At 42.2% G+C, this 22,973-nt stretch overlaps 1 protein-coding gene across 6 annotated transcripts in view; it reads right to left on the bottom strand.

Annotated features, from left to right (window-relative positions):
• Window positions 1-22,748, bottom strand: part of LOC106580204 (bromodomain-containing protein 3) — a 32,269-nt gene extending 9,521 nt beyond the window's left edge. Inside the window, exons 1-11 of one of the 6 annotated variants that reach the window (XM_082966158.1) lie at window positions 22,565-22,748; window positions 21,325-21,654; window positions 20,545-20,682; window positions 20,056-20,207; window positions 19,778-19,964; window positions 19,185-19,556; window positions 18,792-18,920; window positions 18,513-18,710; window positions 18,038-18,106; window positions 16,646-16,872; window positions 14,212-14,501 (exon numbers count right to left, since the gene is read on the bottom strand). In XM_082966158.1, the coding sequence (XP_082822284.1) occupies window positions 14,212-14,501; window positions 16,646-16,872; window positions 18,038-18,106; window positions 18,513-18,710; window positions 18,792-18,920; window positions 19,185-19,556; window positions 19,778-19,964; window positions 20,056-20,207; window positions 20,545-20,682; window positions 21,325-21,516 (1,954 nt within the window). In that variant the 5' untranslated portion in view covers window positions 21,517-21,654; window positions 22,565-22,748. The remainder of the gene's footprint in view (window positions 1-14,211; window positions 14,502-16,645; window positions 16,873-18,037; window positions 18,107-18,512; window positions 18,711-18,791; window positions 18,921-19,184; window positions 19,557-19,777; window positions 19,965-20,055; window positions 20,208-20,544; window positions 20,683-21,324; window positions 21,655-22,564) is intronic. The other 5 variants (XM_082966159.1, XM_082966157.1, XM_082966160.1 and 2 more) reach the window with 5 other exon arrangements.
• Between the last annotated feature and the right edge of the window lie 225 nt (window positions 22,749-22,973).

Here is a 22,973-nt window from a genome sequence, read left to right as displayed (position 1 = left end):
GCAACATCTCAAGACATCAGTCAGGAAGTTAAAGCTTGGTTGCAAATGGGTCTTCCAAATGGACAATGACCCCAAGCATACTTCCAAAGTTGTGTCAAAATGGCTTAAGGACAACAAAGTCAAGGTATTGGAGTGGCCATCACAAAGCCCTGACCTCAATCCTAAAATGTGTGGGCAGAACTGAAAAAGCATGTGCGAGCAAGGAGGCCTACAAACCAGCTCTGTCAGGAGGAATGGGTCAAAATTCACCCAACTTATTGTGGGAAGCTTGTGGAAGGCTACCCGAAACGTTTGACCCAGGTTAAACAATTTAAAGGCAATGCTACCAAATACTAATTGAATGTATGTAAACTTCTGACCCACTGGGAATGTGATGAAAGAAATAAAAGTTGAAATAAATCATTCTCTCTACTATTATCTGACACTTCACATTCTTAAAATAAAGTGGTGACCTGACCTAAAAAATTGAATTTTTACTGGGATTAAATGTCAGGAATTGTGAAAAACCAAGTTAAAATGTAGTTGGCTAAGGCCTATGGAAACCTCCGACTTCAACTGTATACAGTGGGGGGGGGGGGGGGGGAGTATTTGATCCCTGCTGATTTTGTACGTTTGCCCACTGACAAAGAAAGGATCAGTCTATAATTTAGATGGTAGGTTTATTTGAACAGTGAGAGACAGAATAACAACAAAAATATCCAGAAACGCATGTAAAAATGTTATAAATTGATTTGCTTTTTAATGAGGGAAATAAGTATTTGATCCCCTCTCAATCAGAAAGATTTCTGGCTCCCAGGTGTCTTTTATAAAAGTAACGAGCTGAGATTAGGAGCACACTCTTAAAGGGAGTGCTCCTAACTGCAGCTTGTTACCTGTAAAAAAGACACCTGTCCACAGAAGCAATCAATCAATCAGATTCCAAACTCTCCACCATGGCCAAGACCAAAAGAGTTCTCCAAGGATGTCAGGGACAAGATTGTAGACCTACACAAGGCTGGAATGGGCTACAAAACCATCGCCAAGCAGCTTTATGAGAAGGTGACAACATTTGGTGCGATTATTCGCAAACGGAAGAAACACAAAAGAACTGTCAATATCCCTCGGCCTGGGGCTCCATGCAAGATCTCACCTCGTGGAGTTGCAATGATCATGAGAACGGTGAGGAATCAGCCCAGAACTACACGGGAGGATCTTGTCAATGATCTCAAGGCAGCTGGGACCATAGTCACCAAGAAAACAATTGGTAGCACACTATGCCGTGAAGGACTGAAATCCTGCAGCGCCCGCAAGGTCCCCCTGCTCAAGAAAGCACATATACATGCCCGTCTGAAGTTTGCCAATGAACATCTGAATGATTCAGAGGACAACTGGGTGAAAGTGTTGTGGTCAGATGAGACCAAAATGGAGCTCTTTGACATCAACTCGCCGTGTTTGGAGGAGGAGGAATGCTGCCTATGACCCCAAGAACACCATCTCCACCGTCAAACATGGAGGTGGAAACATTATGCTTTGGGGGTGTTTTTCTGCTAAGGGGACAGGACAACTTCACCGCATCAAAGGGACGATGGACGGGGCCATGTACCGTCAAATCTTGGGTGAGAACCTCCTTCCCTCAGCCAGGGCATTGAAAATGGGTCATGGATGGGTATTCCAGCATGACAATTACCCAAAACACACGGGCCAAGGCAACAAAGGAATGGCTCAAGAAGAAGCACATTAAGGTCCTGGAGTGGCCTAGCCAGTCTCCAGACATTAATCCCATAGAAAATCTGTGGAGGGAGCTGAAGGTTCGAGTTGCCAAACGTCAGCCTCAAAACCTTAATGACTTGGAGAAGATCTGCAAAGAGGAGTGGGACAAAATCCCTCCTGAGATGTGTGAAAACCTGGTGGCCAACTACAAGAAACGTCTGACCTCTGTGATTGCCAACAAGGGTTTTGCCACCAAGTACTAAGTCATGTTTTGCAGAGGGGTCAAATACTTATTTCCCTCATTAAAATGCAAATCATTTTATAACATTTTTGACATGCGTTTTTCAGGATTCTTTTGTTGTTCTTCTGTCTCTCACTGTTCAAATAAACCTACCATTAAAATTATAGACTGATCATTTATTTGACAGTGGGCAAACGTACAAAATCAGGAGGGGATCAAATACTTTTTCCCCCTCACTGTATGAGATGAGTCATGCAATATATTTCAAGATTATTAAGGTGGCATTTTTAAAGTGACTAGTGATCCATTTATTAAAGTGGCCAATGATTTCAAGTCTGAATGTAGGCAGCATCCTCTCTGTGTTAGTGATGGCTGTTAAACAGCCTGATGACCTTGAGATAGCTGTCTATACAAATGGTATAGAGAGAAATAGTCCTATAATAACTACAACCTAAAACTTCATACCTGGGAATATTATACTAAGTTCTTTTAACAGGAAATACCAGCTATCAGATGTCCTGAGCAAGGAACTTAAACCTTAGCTTTTTTACATGGCACATATTGCAGTTTTACTTTCTTCTCCAACACTTTGTTTTGCATTATTTAAACCAAATTGAACATGTTTCATTATTTATTTGAGGCTAAATTGATATTATTGATGTATTATATTAAAATAAAATAAGTGTTCATTCAGTATTGTTGTAATTATCATTATTATAAATAAATAAACCAAAAAAGTATTATAATAATAATAATAATAATAATAAAAACGGCAGATTAATCGGTATCGGCTTTTTCGGTCCTCCAAAAATCGGTATTGGCATCGAAAAATCATAATCGGTCGACCTCTAGTACCCTTATCCTACTCCTTTGTTCCTCTGGTGATGTGGAGGTTAACCCAGGCCCTGCAGCCCCTAGCTCCACTCCCATTCCCCAGGTGCTCTCATTTGTTGACTTCTGTAACAGTAAAAGCCTTGGTTTCATGCATGTTAACATTAGAAGCCTCCTCCCTAAGTTTGTTTTATTAACTGCTTTAGCACACTCCACCAACCCAGATGTCCTAGCCGTGTCTGAATCCCGGCATACATCCCTAACTATGACAAGATAGAACTGCCAAAGGGGGCGGAGTTGCAATCTACTGCAGAGATAGCCTGCAGAGTTCTGTTATACTATCCAGGTCTGTGCCCAAACAATTCGAGCTTCTACTTTTAAAAATCCACCTTTCCAGAAACAAGTCTCTCACCGTGGCCGCTTGTTATAGACCACCTTCAGCCTCCAGCTGTGCCCTGGACACCTTACGTGAATTAATTGCCCCCATCTAGGCTGGGTTTCTGTACAGCACTTTGAGAATATCAGCTGATGTACGAAGGGCTATATAAAAATAAATTTGATTTGATCTATCTTCAGAGTTCGTACTGTTAGGTGACCTAAACTGGGACATGCTTAACACCCCGGCCGTCCTACAATCTAAGCTAGATGCCCTCAATCTCACACAAATCATCAAGGAACCTACCAGGTACAACCCTAAATCCGTAACCATGGGCACCCTCTTAGATATCATCCTGACCAACTTGCCCTCTAAATACACCTCTGCTGTCTTCAAGCAGGATCTCAGAGATCACTGCCTGCGTCCGTTATGGGTCCGCGGTCAAATGACCACCCCTGATCACTGTCAAACGCTCCCTAAAACACTTCAGCGAGCAGGCCTTTCTAATCGACCTGGCCCGGGTATCCTGGAAGGATATTGACCTCATCCCGTCCGTAGAGGATGCCTGGTTGCTCTTTAAAAGTGCTTTCCTCACGATCTGAAATGAGCATGCCCAATTTATTTATTTTTTTAACAGATATAGCCCTTGGTTCACCCCAGACTTGACTGCCCTTGACCAGCACAAAAAGACCCTGTGGCGTTCTGCATTAGCATGGAATAGACCCCACGATATGCAACTTTTCAGGGAAGTCAGGAACCAATATACTCAGTCAGTTAGGAAAGCTAAGGCTAGCTTTTTCAAACAGAAATTTGCATCCTGTAGCACTAATTCCAAAAAGTTTTGGGACACTGTAAAGTCCATGGAGAATAAGAGCACATCCTCCCAGATGCCCACTGCACTGAGGATTGGAAACATTGTCACCACCGATAAATCTACGATAATCGATCATTTCAATAAGCATTTTTCTACGGCTGGCCATGCTTTCCACCTGGCTACCCCTACCCCGGCCAACATCTCAGCAACTTGCCCAAGCCCCCTCCCCCGCTTCTCCTTCACCCAAATCAAGACAGCTGATGTTCTGAAAGAGCGGCAAAATCTGGATCCCTACATGGGCTAGACAATCTGGACCCTCTTTCTAAAATTATCAGCTGAAATTGTTGCAACCCCTATTACTAGCCTATTCAACATCTCTTTCATATCGTCTGAGATCCCCAAAGATTGGAAAGCTGCCACGGTCATCCCCCTCTTTTAAGGGTGAGACACTCTAGACCCAAACTGTTACAGACCTATATCCATCCTGCCCTGCCTTTCTAAAATCTTCGAAAGCCAAGTTAACAAACAGATCACTGACCATTTCGAATCCCACCGTACCTTTTCCACTATGAAATCTGGTTTCAAAGCTGGTCATGGGTGCACCTCAGACACACTCAAGGTCCTAAATGATATCATAACCGCCATCGATAAAAGATAGTACTGTGCAGCCGTCTTCATAGACCTGGCCAAGGCTTTTGACTGCATTCTTATCGGCAGACTCAATAGCCTTGGCTCCTCAAATGACTACCTCGCCTGGTTCACCAACTACTTCTCAAATAGAGTTCAGTGTGTCAAATCGGAGGGCCTGTTGTCCGGACATCTGGCAGTCTCTATGGGGGTGCCACAGGGTTCAATTCTCGGGCCGAATCATTTCTCTGTATACATCAATGATGTCGCTCTTGCCGCTGGTGATTCTCTAATCCACCTCTACCCAGACGACACCATTCTGTATACATCTGGCCCTTCTTTGGACACTGTGCTAACAAACCTCCAAACAGGCTTCAATGACATACAACACTCCTTCTGAGGCTTTTAAATGCACGTAAAACTAAGTGCATGCTCTTCAACTGATTGCTGCCCGCACCCTCCCGCCTGACTAGCATCAATACTCTGGACGGTTCCGACTTAGAATATGTGGACAACTACAAACACCAAGGTGTCTGGTTAGACTGTAAACTCTCCTTCCAGACTAACATTAAACAACTCCAATCCAAAATTAAATCTAGAATCGGCTTCCTATTTCGCCACAAAGCCTCCTTCACTCACGCTGCCAAACATACCCTCATAAAACTGACTATCCTACCGATCCTTGACTTCGGCGACGTCATTTACAAAATAGCCTGCAACACTCTACTCAGCAAATTGGATGCAGTCTATCACAGTGCCATCCGTTTTGTCACCAAAGCCCCATATACTACCCACCACTGCAACCTGTATGCTCTCGTTGGCTGGCCCTCACTACATATTCGTCACCACCCACAGGCTCCAGGTCATCTATAAGTCTATACTAGGTAAAGCCCAGCCTTATCTCAGCTCACTGGTCATCATAGCAACACCCACCCGGAGCACATGCTCCAGCAGGTATATTTCACTGGTCTTCCCCAAAGCCAACACTTCCTTTGGCCGCCTTTCCTTCCAGTTCTCTGCTGCCAATGACTGGAACAAATTGCAAAAATCACTGAAGCTGGAGTCTTATATCTCCCTCTCTAACTTTAAGCATCAGCTGTCAGAGCAGCTTACTGATCACTGTACCTGTACGCAGCCAATATGTAAATAGAAGACCCAACTACCTCATCCCCATATTGTTACTTATCCTCTTGCTCTTTTGCACCCCAGTATCGCTACTTGCACATCATCATCTGCACATCTACCACTCCAGTGTTAATGCTAAATTGTAATTATTTATTGCCTTACCTCCCTACTCTTCTACATTTGCACACACTGTACATAGATTTTTCTATTGTGTATTTGACTGTATTTTTTTTTTTTTGCTGGCCCCCCGTGGGAATCGAACCCACAACCCTGGTGTTGCAAACACCATGCTCTACCAACTGAGCTACAGGGAATGTATGTTTGTTTGTGTAACTCTGTGTTGTTGTTTTTGTCGCAATGCTTTGCTTTATCTTGGCCAGGTCGCAGTTGTAAATGAGAACTTGTTCTCAACTGTAAAAAACAAACAAAAAAAAAAAAACATTATCCCAGAAACCCTAGACCCACTCCAATTTGCATACCGCACCAACAGCTCCACAGATGATTCGATCTCTATTGCACTCCACACTGCCCTTTTCCACCTGGACAAAAGGAACACCTACGTGAGAATGCTATTCATTGACTACAGCTCAGCGTTCAACACCATAGTGCCCTCAAAACTCATCATTAAGCTAAGGACCCTGGGACTAAGCAGCTCCCTCTGCAACATGATCCTTGACTTCCTGACGGGCCACCCCATGTGGTAAGGGTAGGTAACAACACATTCGTCACGCTGATCCTCAACACGGGGGCCCCTCACGGGTGCATGATCAGTCCCCTACTGTACTCCTTGTTCACTCATGACTGCACGGCCAGGCACGACTCCAACACCATCATTACGTTTTCTGATGACACAACAGTGGTAGGCCTGATCACTGACAACGATGAGACAGCCTATAGGGAAGAGGCCAGAGACCTGACCATGTGGTGCAAGGACAATAACCTCTCCCTCAACGTGATCAAGACTAAGGAGATGATTGTGGACTAGAGGAAAAAGAGGACCGAGCACGCCCCCATTCTCCTCGACGGGGCTGTAGTGGAGCAGGTTGAGAGCTTCAAGTTCCTTGGTGTCCACATCAACAACAAGCTATCATGGTCCAAACACTGTTTCCCATGTTTGTTCAATGAACCACTAACAGTTAATGAACATGCGCCTGTGGAACGTCGTTAAGACACTAACAGCTTCCAGACGGTAGGCAATTAAGGTCACAGTTATGAAAACTTAGAACACTAAAGAGGTCTTTCTACTGACTCTGAAAAACACCAAAAGAAAGATTCCCAGGGTCCCTGCTCATCTGTGTGAACATGCCTTAGGCATGCTGCAAGGACGCATGAGGACTGCAGATGTGGCCAGGGCAATACATTGCAATGTCCGTACTGTGAGACCCCAAAGACAGCGCAACAGGGAGACAGGACAGACAGCTGATCGTCCTCGCAGTGGCAGACCACGTGTAAAACACCTACACAGGACCGGTACATCCGAATATCACACCTGCGGGACAGGTACAGGATGGCAACAACAACTGCCCGAGTTACACCAGGAATGCACAATCCCTCCATCAGTGCTCAGACTGTCCGCAATAGGCTGAGAGAGGCTGGACTAAGGGCTTGTAGGCCTGTTGTAAGGCAGGTCCTCATCAGACATCATTGGCAACAACGTCGCCTATGGGCACAAACCCACCATCGCTGGACCAGACAGGATTGGCAAAAAGTTCAATTCACTTGATGAGTCGTGGTTTTGTCTCATCAGGAGTGATGTACGGATTCGTGTTTATCGTCGAAGGAATGAGCGTTACACCGAGGCCTGTACTCTGGAGCGGGATCGATTTGGAGGTGGAGGGTCTGTCATGGTCTGGGGCTGTGTGTCACAGCATCATCTGACTGAGCTTGTTGTCATTGCAGGCAATCTCAACGCTGTGTGTTACAGGGAAGATATCCTCCTCTCTCATGTGGTACCCTTCCTATAGGCTCATCCTGACATGACAACGCCACCAGCCATACTGCTCATTCTGTGCGTGATTTCAAGACAGTGAAATTCAAGACAGTGCAAGACAGTGTTCTGCCATGGCCAGCAAAGAGCCCAGATCTCAATCCCAATGAGCACGTCTGGGACCTGTTGGATCGGAGGGTGAGGGCTAGGGCCATTCCCCCCAGAAATGTCCGGGAACTTGCAGGTGCCTTGATAGAAGAGTGGGGTAACATCTCACAGCAAGAACGGGCAAATCTGGTGCAGTCCACGAGGGGGAGATGCACTGCAGTACTTAACCTGTTGGGGCTAGGGGGCAGTATTTTCACGGCTGGATAAAAAAACGTACCCGATTTAATCTGGTTACTAATCCTACCCAGTAACTAGAATATGCATATACTTATTATATATGGATAGAAAACACCCTAAAGTTTCTAAAACTGTTTGAATGGTGTCTGTGAGTATAACAGAACTCATTTGGCAGGCAAAACCCTGAGACATTTTCTGACAGGAAGTGGATACCTGATGTGTTGAATTACCTTTAAGCCTACGCCATTGAAACACACAGGGGTTGATTAATGTTTTGGCACTTCCTATTGCTTCCACTAGATGTCACCAGCCTTTACAAAGTGTTTTGAGTCTTTTACTGTGAGATCTGACCGAACAAGAGCGTTGGAACGGTGATGGCCGATTAGAATCTGGCGCGCGAGTTCATGTTGGGTACCCTCGTTCCAAAACGTTTTAAAAGAGAATGCATTCGTCCACCTTGAATATTATTCATGTTCTGGTTAAAAAAGGCACTAATGATTTATGCTATACAACGTTTGACATGTTTGAACGAACGTAAATATATTTTTTCCCCTCGTTCACGACGAGAAGTCCGGCTGGCTTAGATCATGTGCTAACAACACGGAGCTTTTTGGACATAAATGATGAGCTTTTTTGAACAAAACTACATTCGTTATGGACCTGGGATTCCTGGAAGTGACATCTGATGAAGAGAATCAAAGGTAATGGATTATTTACATAGTATTTTCGATTTTAGATCTCTCCAACATGGCCGTTTGTCTGTATAGCAAAGTGTATTTTTCTGGGCGCAGTGCTCAGATTATTGCAAAGTGTGATTTCCCAGTAAGGTTATTTTTAAATCTGGCAAGTTGATTGCGTTCAAGAGATGTAAATCTATAATTCTTTAAATGACAATATAATATTTTACCAATGTTTTCTAATTTTAATTATTTAATTTGTGGTGCTGACTTGACTGCCGGTTATTGGAGGGAAACGATTTCCTCAACATCAACGCCATAGTAAACCGCTGTTTTTGGATATAAATATGAACTTGATAGAACTAAAAATGCATTTATTGTCTAACATAATGTCCTAGGAGTGTCATCTGATGGAGATTGTTAAAGGTTAGTGCATCATTTTAGCTGGTTTTATGGTTTTGGTGACGCCTGTCTTTGAATTGACAAAACATTACACACAGCTATTGTCAATGTACTCTCCTAACATAATCTAACTTTATGCTTTCGCCGTAAAACCTTTTTGAAATCGGACAACGTGGTTAGATTAAGGAGATGTTTATCTTTCAAAGGGTGTAAGATAGTTGTATGTTTGAAAAATTTGAATTTTGACATTTATTTGGTTTCAAATTTGCCGCTCTTGAAATGCACCTGCTGTTGATAGGGTGCACCACGGGTGGCACGCTAGCGTCCCACATAGCCCCAAGAAGTTAATGCAGCTGGTGGCCACACCAGATACCGACTGTTACTTTTGATTTTGACCCCCCCTTTGTTCAGGGACACATTCAATTTCTGTTAGTCACATGTCTGTGGAACTTGTTCAGTTTATGTCTCAGTTGTTGAATCTTATGATCATACAAATATTTACTCATGTTGAAAATAACCGCAGTAGACAGTAAGAGGACATTTGTTTTTTTGCTGAGTTATACACACACACACACACACACACACACACACACACACACACACACACACACACACGAGTTGAAGTCGGAAGTTTACATAGGCTTAGGTTGGAATCATTAAAACTAGTTTTGAACCACTCCACAAACTTCTTGTTAACAAACTATAGTTTTGGCAAGTCGGTTAGGACATCAACTTCGTGCATGACACGTAATTCTTCCCAAAATTGTTTACAGACAAATTATTTCACTTATAATTCATTGTATTGCAATTCCAGGGGGTCAGAAGTTTATACACTAAAATTGTAGACCTCCACAAAGTCTGGTTCATCCTTGGGAGCAATTTCCAAACGCCTGAAAGTACACACGTTTATCTGTACAAACAATAGTACGCAAGTTTAAACACCATGGGACCACGCAGCCGTCATACCGCTCAGGAAGGAGACACATTCTGTCTCCTAGAGATGCACGTACTTTTGGTGTTTTGAGAAGTGCAAATCAATCCCAGAACAGCAAAGGATCTTGTGAAGATGCTGGAGGAAACCGGTACAAAAGTATCTATATCCACAGTAAAACGAGTCCTACATCAACATAACCTGAAAGGCCACTCAGCAAGGAAGAAGCCACTGCTCCAAAACCGTCATAAAAAAGCCAGACTACGGTTTGCAACTGCACATGGGGACAAAGATCGTACTTTTTGGAGAAATGTCCTCTGGTCTGATGAAACAAAAATTGAACTGTTTGGCCATAATGACCATCGTTATGTTTGGAGGAAAAAGGGGGAGGCTTGCAAGTCGAAGAACACCATCCCAAACGTGAAGCATGGGGGTGGCAGCATCATGTTGTGCTTTGCTGCAGGAGGGACTGGTGCACTTCACAAAATAGATGGCATCCTGAGGAAAGAAATTATGTGGATCTATTGAAGCAATATCTCAAGACATCAGTCAGAAAGTCAAAGCTTGGTCGCAAATGGGTCTTCCAAATGGACAATGACCCCAAGCATACTTCCAAAGTTGTGGCAAAATGGCTTAAGGACAACAAAGTCCGGGTATTGGAGTGGCCCTGACCTCAAGCCCTGACCTCAATCCTATAGAAGATTTGTGGGCAGAACTGAAAAAGCGTGTGTGAGCAAGGAGGCCTACAAACCTGACTCTGTTACACCAGCTCTGTAAGGAGGAATGGGCCAAAATTCACCCAACTTATTGTAGGACGCTTGTGGAAGGCTATCTGAAATGTTTGACTATTATTCTGACATTTCACATTCTTAAAATAAAGTGGTGATCCTAACTGACCTAAGACAGGGAATTTTTACTAGGATTAAATGTCAGGAATTGTGAAACTAAGTTTAAATGTATTTGGCTAAGGTGTATGTAAGCTTCTGACTTCAACTGTATACACACACACACACACACACACACACACACACACACACACACACACACACACACACACACACACACACACACACACACACACACACACACACACACACACACACACACACACACACACACACACACACACACACACACACACACACACACACACTAGAGGTCGACCGATTATTATTTTTTTTAACGCCCAAACCGATTGTTGGAGGACCAAAAAAAGCCGATACAGATTAATCGGACGATTTTCAAATTTATTTGTAATAATGACAATTACAACAATACTGAATGAACACTTATTTTAACTTAATATAATACATAAATAAACATCTATTTAGTCTCAAATAAATAATGAAACATGTTCAATTTGGTTTAAATAATGCAAAAACAAAGTGTTGGAGAAGAAAGTAAAAGTGCAATATGTGCCATGTAAAAAAGCTAACGTTTAAGTTCCTTGCTTAGAACATATGGAAGCTGGTGGTTCCTTTTAACATGAGTCTTCAATATTCCCAGTTAAGAAGTTTTAGGTTGTAGTTATTATAGGACTATTTCTCTTTATACCATGTCTATTTCATATACCTTTGACTATTGGATGTTCTTATAGGCACTACAGTATTGCCAGCCTAATCTCGGGAGTTGATAGGCTTGAAGTCATAAACCGCGCTGTGCTTCAAGCATCGCCTCTTCACTGTTGACGTTGAGACTGGTGTTTTGCGGGTACTATATAATAAAGCTGCCAGTTGAGGACTTGTGAGGTGTCTGTTTCTCAAACTTGACACTCTAATGTACTTGTCCTCTTGCTCAGTTGTGCACCTGGGCCTCCCACTCTTTCTATTCTGGTAAGAGACAGTTTGCGCTGTTCTGTGAAGCAGTAGTACACAGCGTTGTACCAGATCTTCAGCTTCTTGGCAATTTCTCGCCTTCATTTCTCAGAACAAGAATAGACTGACGAGTTTCAGAAGAAAGGTCTTTGTTTCTAGCCACTTTGAGCCTGTAATCGAACTCACAAATGCTTATGCTCCAGATATTCAACAAGTTTAAAGGCCAGTTTTATTGCTTCCTTAAATCAGAACAACAGTTTTCAGCTGTGCTAACGTAATTGCAAAAGGGTTTTCTAATGATCAATTAGCCTTTTAAAATTATAAACTTGGATTAGCTAACACAACGTGCCATTGGAACACAGTGGCAGTTGCTGATAATGGGCCTCTATACGCCTATGTAGATAGTCCATTAAGAAAATAAGCCGTTTCCAGCTACAATAGTGAGTTACAACATTAACAATGCCTACACTGTATTTCTGATCAATTTGATGTTATTTTAATGGACAAAAAAATGTGCTTTTCTTTCAAAGACAAGGAAATTTCTAAGTGACCCCAAACTTTTGAATGGTAGTGTGTATATATAAAAAATAAATTACAGGGTGCAGTTTGGAAAATACATATCCTGTCCGAATCGTCCTCTGGATTAACGGACATTCTGTGATAATAAATACATAACTAGTCCCAACGCGAATAGGGCTATAGCCTTACTTATAACTCCTGCAGAACTAAGCATTCCTTGCAGTAAAACTATACACCAAATGTACGCAAAATTTGGACTTGGGAACAGGAGTAGAGAAATATGATATCTTTCTGCATCTTGAGAGAATGCAATGTTCAGTTAGATACGATCTTTAGAGCTGCTGTCTTCATCATGAAAGCATCATAAATGGAGACAGTATATCAATGGGTGATGTAAAGTACTTAAGCAAAAATACTTTAAAGTATCAGTACTTTACCATTTATAATTTTGACAACCTTTACTTCAATACATTCCTAAAGAAAATAATGTACTTTTTACTCCATACATTTTTCCTGACACCCAAAAGCATTATTTACATTTTGAATGCTTAGCATGACAGGAAAATGGTCCAATTCGCACACTTATTAAGAGAACATCCCTGGTCAACCCTATTGCCCCTGATCTGGCTGACTCATAGCACACATGCTTTGTTTGTAAATGATGTCTGAGTGTTGGAGTGTTCCCCTGGCTATCTGTAAATGAATACAATTAAAGAAACAAGAAAATGGTGCTGTCTGGTTTGCTTAATAAGGATTTTTTTATTATTTATACTTTTACTTTTGATACTTAAGTATATTTTAAATAAAATCTTTTAAACAAGTAGAATTTCACTTGGTGACTTTCAACTTTTACTTGAGTCATTTTCTATTAAGTTATCTTTACTTTAATCAAGTATGACGATTGGCTAATTTCAACCACATAAATTATGCATTGAAGCCGAACTGAAACACGTTGGGTCGTTTTCACAGTATTCTTTTTCCTTACAACTGGTCAAACTGATGTCATTTGGACATTTTTCACAGAAAGTCTTATGTTTTTTTTTTTTACTGTATCGCATTGTATTTTCTCCCCAGTCCCGAAAGGTCTTTGCTCTGCGAAAGACGACAGAGAACTTTACCGATGTCAACTAGATTGAAGCATTCATTCTATCAAGCTATTACACTATTCTGTTGAGCAAGGGTATATTTTAGGGAAACACATAATGACAAAAGAGAAGCTACATAATATCTAATTATAGACAAGTTGACTAACAAATAGCCTACCAAAATGTTGGATATTATAAGCAGAAACATATCTAAATCAGGCAAAACAAAATCCTGCACACACACTCAAAAACTTGTTCTACAGTCTGACATTTTCTATATTTACGGGTTAGGGTTGGGTGCAGGCCTCAGAGTTTCACTTTATCGCATATAGTCGAGCGGTTGTGGATGGGTTATTTGCAATTGCGGGCGGGTGAACAAACAGTTGACCCGTTCACCACTACCTACGGCACTACGCCTCTTCCCTATTTCACCTAGATATTTTGTGTATATGTATTGAAATGTAGGCTGTGTGAGTCGTTTCTAAATTCATGTAGTTCTGTCCTCGTGCTTTACTTGTCTATTTATGTTCTGTAACATGTCATGTTTCATGTGGACCCCAGGAAGAATAGCTGATGATTTCACAACAGCTAATGGGGATCCTAATAAAATACCAAAAAGCAATTGCGCGAAGGGTGGGAGGGTGAGCAACATCAGTGTTAAAAAGAGGGGGAACAAACGCAAGGGAGCTTGAGAGCATTTAGTAAACAGGCAGAGAAAAGAGAGGTTTACCCCTGAAGAACCAGGTAACCATTAGCGACTGGAGAAGGGCATCTGTAAAAACAACAAGAGTAATAGCTCACAACTTACGTAAAAGTTTCCGCTGTTTTTTTTGCAAACAGGACTTGACGTATCGTTCGAGCTCACGAAGAGTAGAGGGTTTGAGTGTCTCAAAGTCTATCTCTATCTCGTCCGGATTGGAGTCACGCAGCGAAGGCTCCCGGGCCTGGATGATGTGGACCACCCTGCCCAACTTCTCACCCGGAAGACGGTTGATGTCCAGGCTGAGCTGGCGCTTCTCGTCGTATGACATGGGAAGGGACGGCTCCTCTTCAGACTCGTTGTTTGCCGCCACCACCTTGGTCCCTTTCTTCGGTTGCCTGAAAATGTTTTGGTCAGATCTTTGATAGGCCTACGGGTTTTGCCTCTCTCAGGATGCTCAAATTAGCACTGAGAGAAGTTTAAAGTACAGATGATTTGTGACAGACGGACACGTCTGGATCAGACTACAAGGGGAAAGTGTAACACAGCAGAGCGTAACACTGTTACAACAAGTGGCATGGGTAATTATGATTCATCCAAAAGTTCACGTTCCCTGCAGTATTGAGCAAATTAATTGTGACAAATTACGAAACGGATACAGTGCCTTCAGATAGTATTCATACCCCTTGACTTATTCCACATTTTGTTGTGTTACAGCCTGAATTCAAAATGTATTAGATATTTTTTTTTACACACAACGCAGCATAAAGATGACGTGAAACCATGTTTTTAGAATTTGTAGCAAATGTATTGAAAATGAAATACAAAAGTCTCATTTACATAAGTATTCACACCCGAGTCGATACATGTTAAATTATTCTAAGTCAAAACGAACTAGGCAACTCAGGAACATTCATTGTCGTCTTGGTAAGCAACTCCAGTGTATTTGGCCTTGTGTTTTAGACTATTGTCCGGCTGAAAGGTGAATGTCTCCCAGTGTCTGTTGGAAAGCAGACTGAACACCAGGTTATCCTCTAGGATTTTGCCTGTGCTTAGCTCTATTCCGTTTATTTTTATCCCCTCAAGAAACTCCCTAGACCTTGCCGATGACGATCATACCCATACCATGGTGCAGCCACCTGCTTGAAAATATGAACAGTGGTACTCAGTGATGTGTTGTGTTGGATTGGCCCCCAACATAACACTTTGTATTCAAGACAAAGTACATTTCTTTGCCAATTATTTTGCAGTTTTACTTTAGTGCCTTTATGCAAATCGGATGCATGTTTTGGAATATTTTTTGGTCTGTACAGGCTTCCTTCTTTTCACTTTGTCATTTTAGGTTATTATTGTGGAGTAACTACAATGTTGTTGATCCATCCTCAGTTTTCTCCTATCACAGTCATTAAACTCCATAGCTGACTACCAATAGGTGCCCTTTGCGAGGCATTGGCCTTTGTGGTTAAATCTGTGTATGAAATTCACTCCTCGACTGAGGAACCTTACAGATAATTGTATGTGTGGGGTACAGAGATTAGGTAGTCATTCAAAAATTATGTTAAACACTATTGCACAGAGTGAATTTTTACTCCTGAACTTATTTACCGTAAATTCCGGAGTATAAGCCGCAACTTTTTCCCAGGCTTTGAACCTTGCGGCTTAAACAATGACGCGGCTAATATATGGATTTTTCCCGCTTTTTTTTCTTCCAAAAAACACATTCTGTGACGTGCTCAGTTTTTTGGCGGCATGAAGCTTTCATTAGACCAATGAAATTGCCGAACGGGTTACGGTCAAACAACTTTTTTGTTTACTGTTTAGATTAAATCGAGCGCTCTCAAATTTCCCATCATTCTGATTACGGTAGTCATTTTGTCACCCTCATCATGGCAAAGACACAGAGAAATGCATATGATGCAGCTTTCAAGTTGAAGGCGATTGATCTGGCTGTTGGAAAAGGAAATAGAGCTGCTGCACGGGAGCTTGTTCTTAATGAGTCGATGATAAGACGTTGGAAACAGCAGCGTGAGGAACTGACTCAGTGCAAAAAGACAACTAAAGCTTACTGCTAATTTTTTATATTTTGTTACAAGCCGTGTTTCGTTAAAGCCTATTTATTTTTGTTACAAGTCGTGTTTCGTTAAAGCCTATTTATTTTTGTTACAAGCCGTGTTTCGTTAAAGCCTGTGTAAAGTTAATTTGTTTCAATGTACCGGTAGGCACCTGCGGCTTATAGACATGTGCAGCTTATTTATGTTCAAAATAATATATATTTTTAAATTCAGTGGGTGCGGCTTATATTCAGGAGCGCTTAATAGTCCGGAAATTACGGTAGGCTTGCCATAACAAAGGGTTGAAATAATTATTGACTCAAGATATTTCAGCTTTTCATTTTTAATTTCTAAAAACGTAATTCCAGTATTGTGTGTAGGCCAGTGACACAAACGTTTAAATTCAGGCTGTAACACAACAACATTTGGAAAAAGTCAAGGGGTGTGAATACTTTCTCAAGGCACTGTATGATAAGACTGGGCAGTAGTACCTGGTAGCCGTCCCCGTGCGGTTTGGTTTCCGGGCTGGAGCCTTCTTCTGATTAGCTGGCTTGGTTTGCTGTGCTGACTTGGGCTTCTTCTCGTCATCAGCCTTCCCCTTGTTGGCTTTGTCTTTGTCCTTCTCTTTCTTCTTCTCTTTTTGCTTTTTCTCCATTTTCTTTGGTTTACTTACTGGGGCCTGCGACAGAACAGCCAGCTGTTCGTGAACGGCCTTCAGCTGAGGAGAGAAGCAGAATAAAGAGTCACCGATGAGCCCAGAAGTTGGTTTATATAGGGTGAAGTGGATGCAGAGACTGGGACAAGGTACTGGAAGTGATGGAAAAATACAGGCATCAAGGGTTAGCTATTGTGGGATGTAGGTATGTGTAACCTGTTGCAGAAAATGTCTTGGACCATTATGTCACAATTATGACAGTTATATTAGTTATATATTAGCCCTAGGAGGAACGTTTTATTTTCCATTGACTTTGAAGGGGTCTCATTTTCTAGCCAATTCATGTGTTTGCTTCATTGACTTCACTTTAAAGGGTTGCTGCATCTTAAATCATCCTCAAGTTACCTTATTCATGTATTGTATGTGCATTAATTAACTATACACTACTCATATTTCTACATATATTCTCAAATGAAAGCTCAGAATATTCATAGAGGAAACAATCAAGAGTGTGTGTGTAAATAGTGTACAGTCATTGATCTCAGAAAAACAGTACTATACTGGCAAGGAAAAGAGGAGTCTCTTTTTTAAAAATAATTTCCCATTGGCCTCTGGAAAAACGCTGTCAGAGAAGCACACTGGGCCACCAGCCTGGACTGTAGCTGTCTACCGAAAACTTTAAAACAATAAGCAAATGCTGACTCCCAAAGTGATGCACTGACTGATTGCTTTTTGAAGAAACAAGTAATATAAAACAGAAAAAGAAAACGATAACATAGAATTGTGAACGCTCTCAGTGACACTTCCTTGTCTTCAGCACAAAAACATTGTTCTTTAGGAGTTATTCAACTTGAAAAAAGGAAGAAATACTGAACCTACAATGCAACAAAAGCATTTGAAATCATTGCCAGAATCATCAAAAAAACACTAACATCACCAGCAAACACTGTCACCACCATGAAAACTAACATTTCCCATTTTTAAACCACTAAAAGAATGCGACAATGGGAGAAAAAGTAACTACATGCATCTTACAAAAAGCTTTAAAAAGGAATATCTAGGTCTACATGTCAAAGAGCAAGCTGACGACTGAGGGAAAGACCTTTAGCACACTTACAACCTGTTTAATAGTTCTCATCCCCACATGTAACCCTCTACCGCTCTTTCAACAAGGTGCAATACAAAAATAAAACGTTTTGTGGGGACGGGGAAGTAAGAGATAAATCACCTGAAAATGTTTGGCACACCCGTTTTTTCCCCCCGCCCTGTTACCATTGGGGTGCTCCACAGTGATTTGCTGGTAAGAAAGCCAAAGGGGAAATCAGGGGACAAAGATAGAAAACTCCAAAGATCATGTTAACATTCTAGTAGCACAACAAACTATTTCATTAGAGCTAAACACTGTCACCATTGGTATGAATGAAATGTAAAACATTGCTCTAAAAATGTGAGCTCTACAGTTACAGCATGCAAGCCATAATACCAAGTTATTCTAACAGTTTATTGCAGCATTTGTAGCGGCAGAGGGTTAACTATGTCACTTTTACTCTGGATGGCTGGCTTAAAATTATCTCTGAACATCGTGGAGTGGCTTTGATTTTTAAGGGTTAGCGGTCTAAATCTGAAGTGGGGCATGAGGGGGGCATCTCCCTGTTCATCCATCCATGGGTTTTGGATCTTGGTCCTTGGTTGTGAGAACCCACCTGTTCCGAACCCACCTGTTCCTGCAGTTCGGCGAGCCGCGTGGCCCGCTCCTCCTCTGAGTCGGAGCTCTCCGTACTGGAGGTGTTGCCGCTGCTCTCACTGCTCTCTGTACTCTTGCTTACCACCGGCATGGTGGAGAGCTGGGTGGCTTCGATGGGCTCGTCCGGCATCTTGGCAAATCGCATCTCAAACACATCCTGAGAAACACAAGACAAGGGGTAGTTCAACCGACAACCCTCCAATGAGGTGGTGTGGATATCTGATTAATCTTATCCTACCTGGAGCTTCCTGGCCATTGCAACAACCTCGTGGTCGGGGGGGTTGTACTTGTAGCAATTTGAAAACATTAACCGGACGTCTGTCGCAAAACTTTGGGCATCTTGGTAATCTCGACTGTCCATTTTTTTCTGTGGATACAGAGCAAACAGTCAGAGCTTTATTACTGAGATAGAGATCTTTATAAAACTGTAAACAAATATATTAGCAAAACAGATGTAATTGTCCTCCCCTGAGCAGTGACTGTTGTTGAGGGATAGTTCCATTTGAACTATTCTTAACCACCAAATAAAAACATTGGTCAAATTATTTTCCTCCACCAAGTAAACAGCCAGGCTTCGGAGGGTAATTTAGAAGAGTTAGTAGTGAGTCGAGGGAGTGAATAGGGAACCTACTTTGACAGTGCTCAGGTCCATGGGGTGTTTGATGATTTCATGGTAGTCATGTAGTTCTAGCGCTTCTGCGTCTACAGGCTTGTAGAAAGGCCAAGCGTGGGCCGTGTACTTCTTGGACAGCATCTCCTTCAGGATGACTTCGCAGTGCTTCAGCTGCTCGCCGAGCTTGCCTTTCTTGCCACTGAGCAGTGGCGCCTCTCCATCCTCTGTGTCCTTTTTGGGAGGCTTGACGGACCGCACTGTGCTCTCCCGCCTGGACAAGACATTCTCCTGTTTGGATTCTAGGAGCTGGGTAGGGGAGTCACTTCTACTGGCCGAGATTGCTGAGGTGGTGGGAGTTGTTGTGTCTGCTTTCCGCTTGACCCCCTTTTTCTGTGGAAATGACAATGGCCAAACGCAAATATATAAGTAGCCTGATTCTCTTCATCAAGATATGGCATATTAGAAATTCTCTCAGATTTCTAATAACTTATATCCTAAGACAACATTTTGACGAGTAGAACTGTAAAATGCGCTCCCCACAAGAATCCACCATTAGACTGTAGAGCTAAATGAAAAGACCCCCTAGAGCGGCCGGTCTCTCTGGGACTTACTTTGATGACTGGCTGTGCCGTTGGAACCACAGCCATCATGGAGGTAGCGGTAGGCACAGCTCGGACAGGGGTAACAGATGTAATGGTTGGCACTGGCGTGGCTGCTATGACAGGAGTCTGAGACAGAAGTGGAGGGGAGCTAGGGTAAGAAGATGGGGGTGAATCCGTCGACTCACCCTGTGCTTGGCTCTCTGCAAGAAAGATGATGGAAGCAAAAATGTGTAAATGACAGACATTTCCTCAGCGCATGAGTCCCTATCAACTGTGAAAGGCTGGACTTGCCTGCACTAACGGGCCCTCCTGGTTTGCGGGCTGCTTTGACTTTGGGCGCCGGTGGTAGCAGCTCCACCTCCTCCTGAGGCATTTGGGCCACTTTCTGTAAGAATATCTTCTCTAGAGCTTGGGCCATCAGCACAATGTCATCTGTAGGCTGTGGGAACACAAGAAAGGATGAGTTATGGGTCAAGATTAAGGTGAACAAGGTCAGATGGTTTGCTTGATCAAAATCATCACAGCTATCAAAAATGCCTACGGGGCACCTCTAGACTGACTAGAGGAAGTGTAAATACATCCTCCTCGTAATGAGTCAAAATACAGTTCAAAAGCCTTCATCAATGTCACTGAAAAACCATCTGTGTGTGTAAACATCTGTATATGATCCAGTGAACAAAACTGCTAAAGGAAATAAGCTCTTTGAACTACTTGTTGAGTGTGTACCTTGTTGTTTTTCACATCGAAATTTTTATGAATGGCAAAGGAGAATTTACCTTGTTGTAGATATAACAGTTGGTAAACATTGTATTGAAGTCCTGCATACACTCGCTGGCACTCCAGTAGTAGTTATTCTCTAGCCTCTTCTTTATTGTTCCCATGTCCATTGGGCTCTTGATAACTTTATGATAGTCCTGTATGACAGCATCAAGAGGGAAGTAGAATTCACTATGAATGAGCAATAACATAACAGCCAGGAAATAAAGAAAACATTTTAAGATTATGATTGTTCAACAATGAGGGGTTAGGGTTAGTTAGGAACCACACCAAAATGTACACACATCCACACAGTGTATATATTAAAGTGCAACAGCTTACTTTTACCCAGAGCAAAATATTGTTCAAGCTAGAATCCTTTGTTACTACATACATTTTAGACTTAGACATTAATGACATATACCCACTGATTCTTGGAGAATATAACTTAGGAATGTCTCATGAGCATAGTTCAACTGTCATACCCCATCAGAACCCAATATATAAGCCTGTTACACAACGTTTGTTAAATGTAAACAAACATTGTAGCCTCAAAACATGGTTAAAACTATGCATTTGATATTATGGATGGTCAGTCCTTGAATCCATAGCTCCATCTATGAATTTGAGAGTGGTTACATTTCTCCAGGTCCATCCCTCAGCTTTTTACCAAAACAGAGGCGGGGTCCACACTTTGTTATTGTTTCAATTAAGGATTCTAGCATTAAGGCTCTGCTTTTAGTACCCCATACTGACTACCAATAACAGAGAGAAAACTACTGAGTGTGGAATTGACTTACGGCGAGACATAATTTGATGGCATCCACAGGTGTGTAAAAGGGCCACGCAAACTGATGCTTCCATAGAGTCTTCACCACAACGTTCTGCATGTACTGTAGTTGGTTTGTTTTCCGGCCAGGCTTGTTGGGGTTGGTGAACTCTGGTGGCGAGGGATTGACAAGTGCCGGGGCGGACGCAGGAACAGCCGACATACTGGCAACAGGAGAGCACTTCTTCCCTGTTCTACAAAACGTCTGAGTCTAGTGTTTTCAATGGATACTTTGCTCCTCTTTCAGCTCATTATTCCTCCAGCAGTACACACATCCCATCACCACCTGAGTGTATGTGCCCTGCCAAACAAAATAGTCAAATATTGGAGTTAGAAAATTAAAGTGCTGTTCAGAAAATATGAAACCTTCAGATGCCATCCTCACAGACAGTAGTCAAATCTCGAGTCAATTGGGCTAATATTTTATGAGAATGACTGAGCTATGGAGTGGTGGCTAAATTCTAATAAACTAAAAGTCAAATGAATCTAAAATGTGAGTACACATACATGTAGCCAAAGTAATATAGCCTACACAGACCACTTAGAATTGCTAACAGGGGCAAAGAAGTGAGCATTTCGCTGGGCAACAGCAATGATGCAGTGATCAAGTCACAAAAGTACACATTGTAGGATAATGAACTACGCCAAAATCTGGCACGTTTAGCAATCACAAATCCATATGGCTAAATGTAGACAGATTAGCTAGTTACTCGACTGGGCGTACACCCTTTATTTCACAAAATAGTAGCCATTTACAATTTAGCGACCGGGTGCATATGATTGTGCATCACATCTATTCCTTTAAAAAGATGGCGGGCAGGGGGATGCTATAGCTGTTTGCTACAGTAACTAGCCTTTCAATAGGCAAAATGCTAAATGTGCACGCAATGCAAATAGCTAACTTACACACTAGTTCATGTGAAGTACAACTAAAATGCTGACCAGTGCGTTGTAGAAGCGCTGAAAATAATATGAAACGATAACTAGGTTACCCTTTCAACTTTGCATACGACAAATGTAGCGTTAGCTAAGGTTAACTACTAGCCTAACAAATCCTCGCTAACTAAGCTTTGTATGCATTGTTTCAATCAAGGCGCCGAGCGGGCAGGCTGACTCAGAAAGCAACCTATGGATTGAGTGTATTTGAGAAACACTTCGATATGCATCCCATCCCTTAAATTATACAAATCAGGAAAAAGTACATATTTTACTTTATTACTTTCTCAAGTGGCTCCAATGGTTGTTCGCTCGCAGTTTTCTGGTACCTTTTTATTTCAGCGAAGTAGCATAATAGACGAGTTATCGGCTGTCTGATATCCCATGCGCAATTTCGAGCAGCATCATGGTCCTTGTTGTGTTTTGATGGGTAAAGCATTTGGAATTGGAGCTATGTCGCTAAATGACTGACTACATATCCCGGGATGCAGCTCCCTTAAGCGCAAGCCATGTTTGGCACAGGGAGCGTTTGAGGGGTAAAGGCCAGAGATATCACATAAAAGAGGAGATAGAAATCCCATTGGACATTGAACAAAGACTGTCGACCAATCGCGTTTACGTTGCCATGTTGCGTCACGTGGTTGTTACGGTATCGTCACGCAACACTCGGAGTCTATATTTGTA

This window comes from Salmo salar, chromosome 20 (assembly GCF_965601325.2).
Source record: "Salmo salar chromosome 20, fSalSal1, whole genome shotgun sequence".
Classification (NCBI taxonomy): domain Eukaryota; kingdom Metazoa; phylum Chordata; class Actinopteri; order Salmoniformes; family Salmonidae; genus Salmo; species Salmo salar.
The sequence above is the reverse complement of the archived record's forward strand: the minus strand, read 5'-3'. Positions and strand labels throughout refer to the sequence as shown.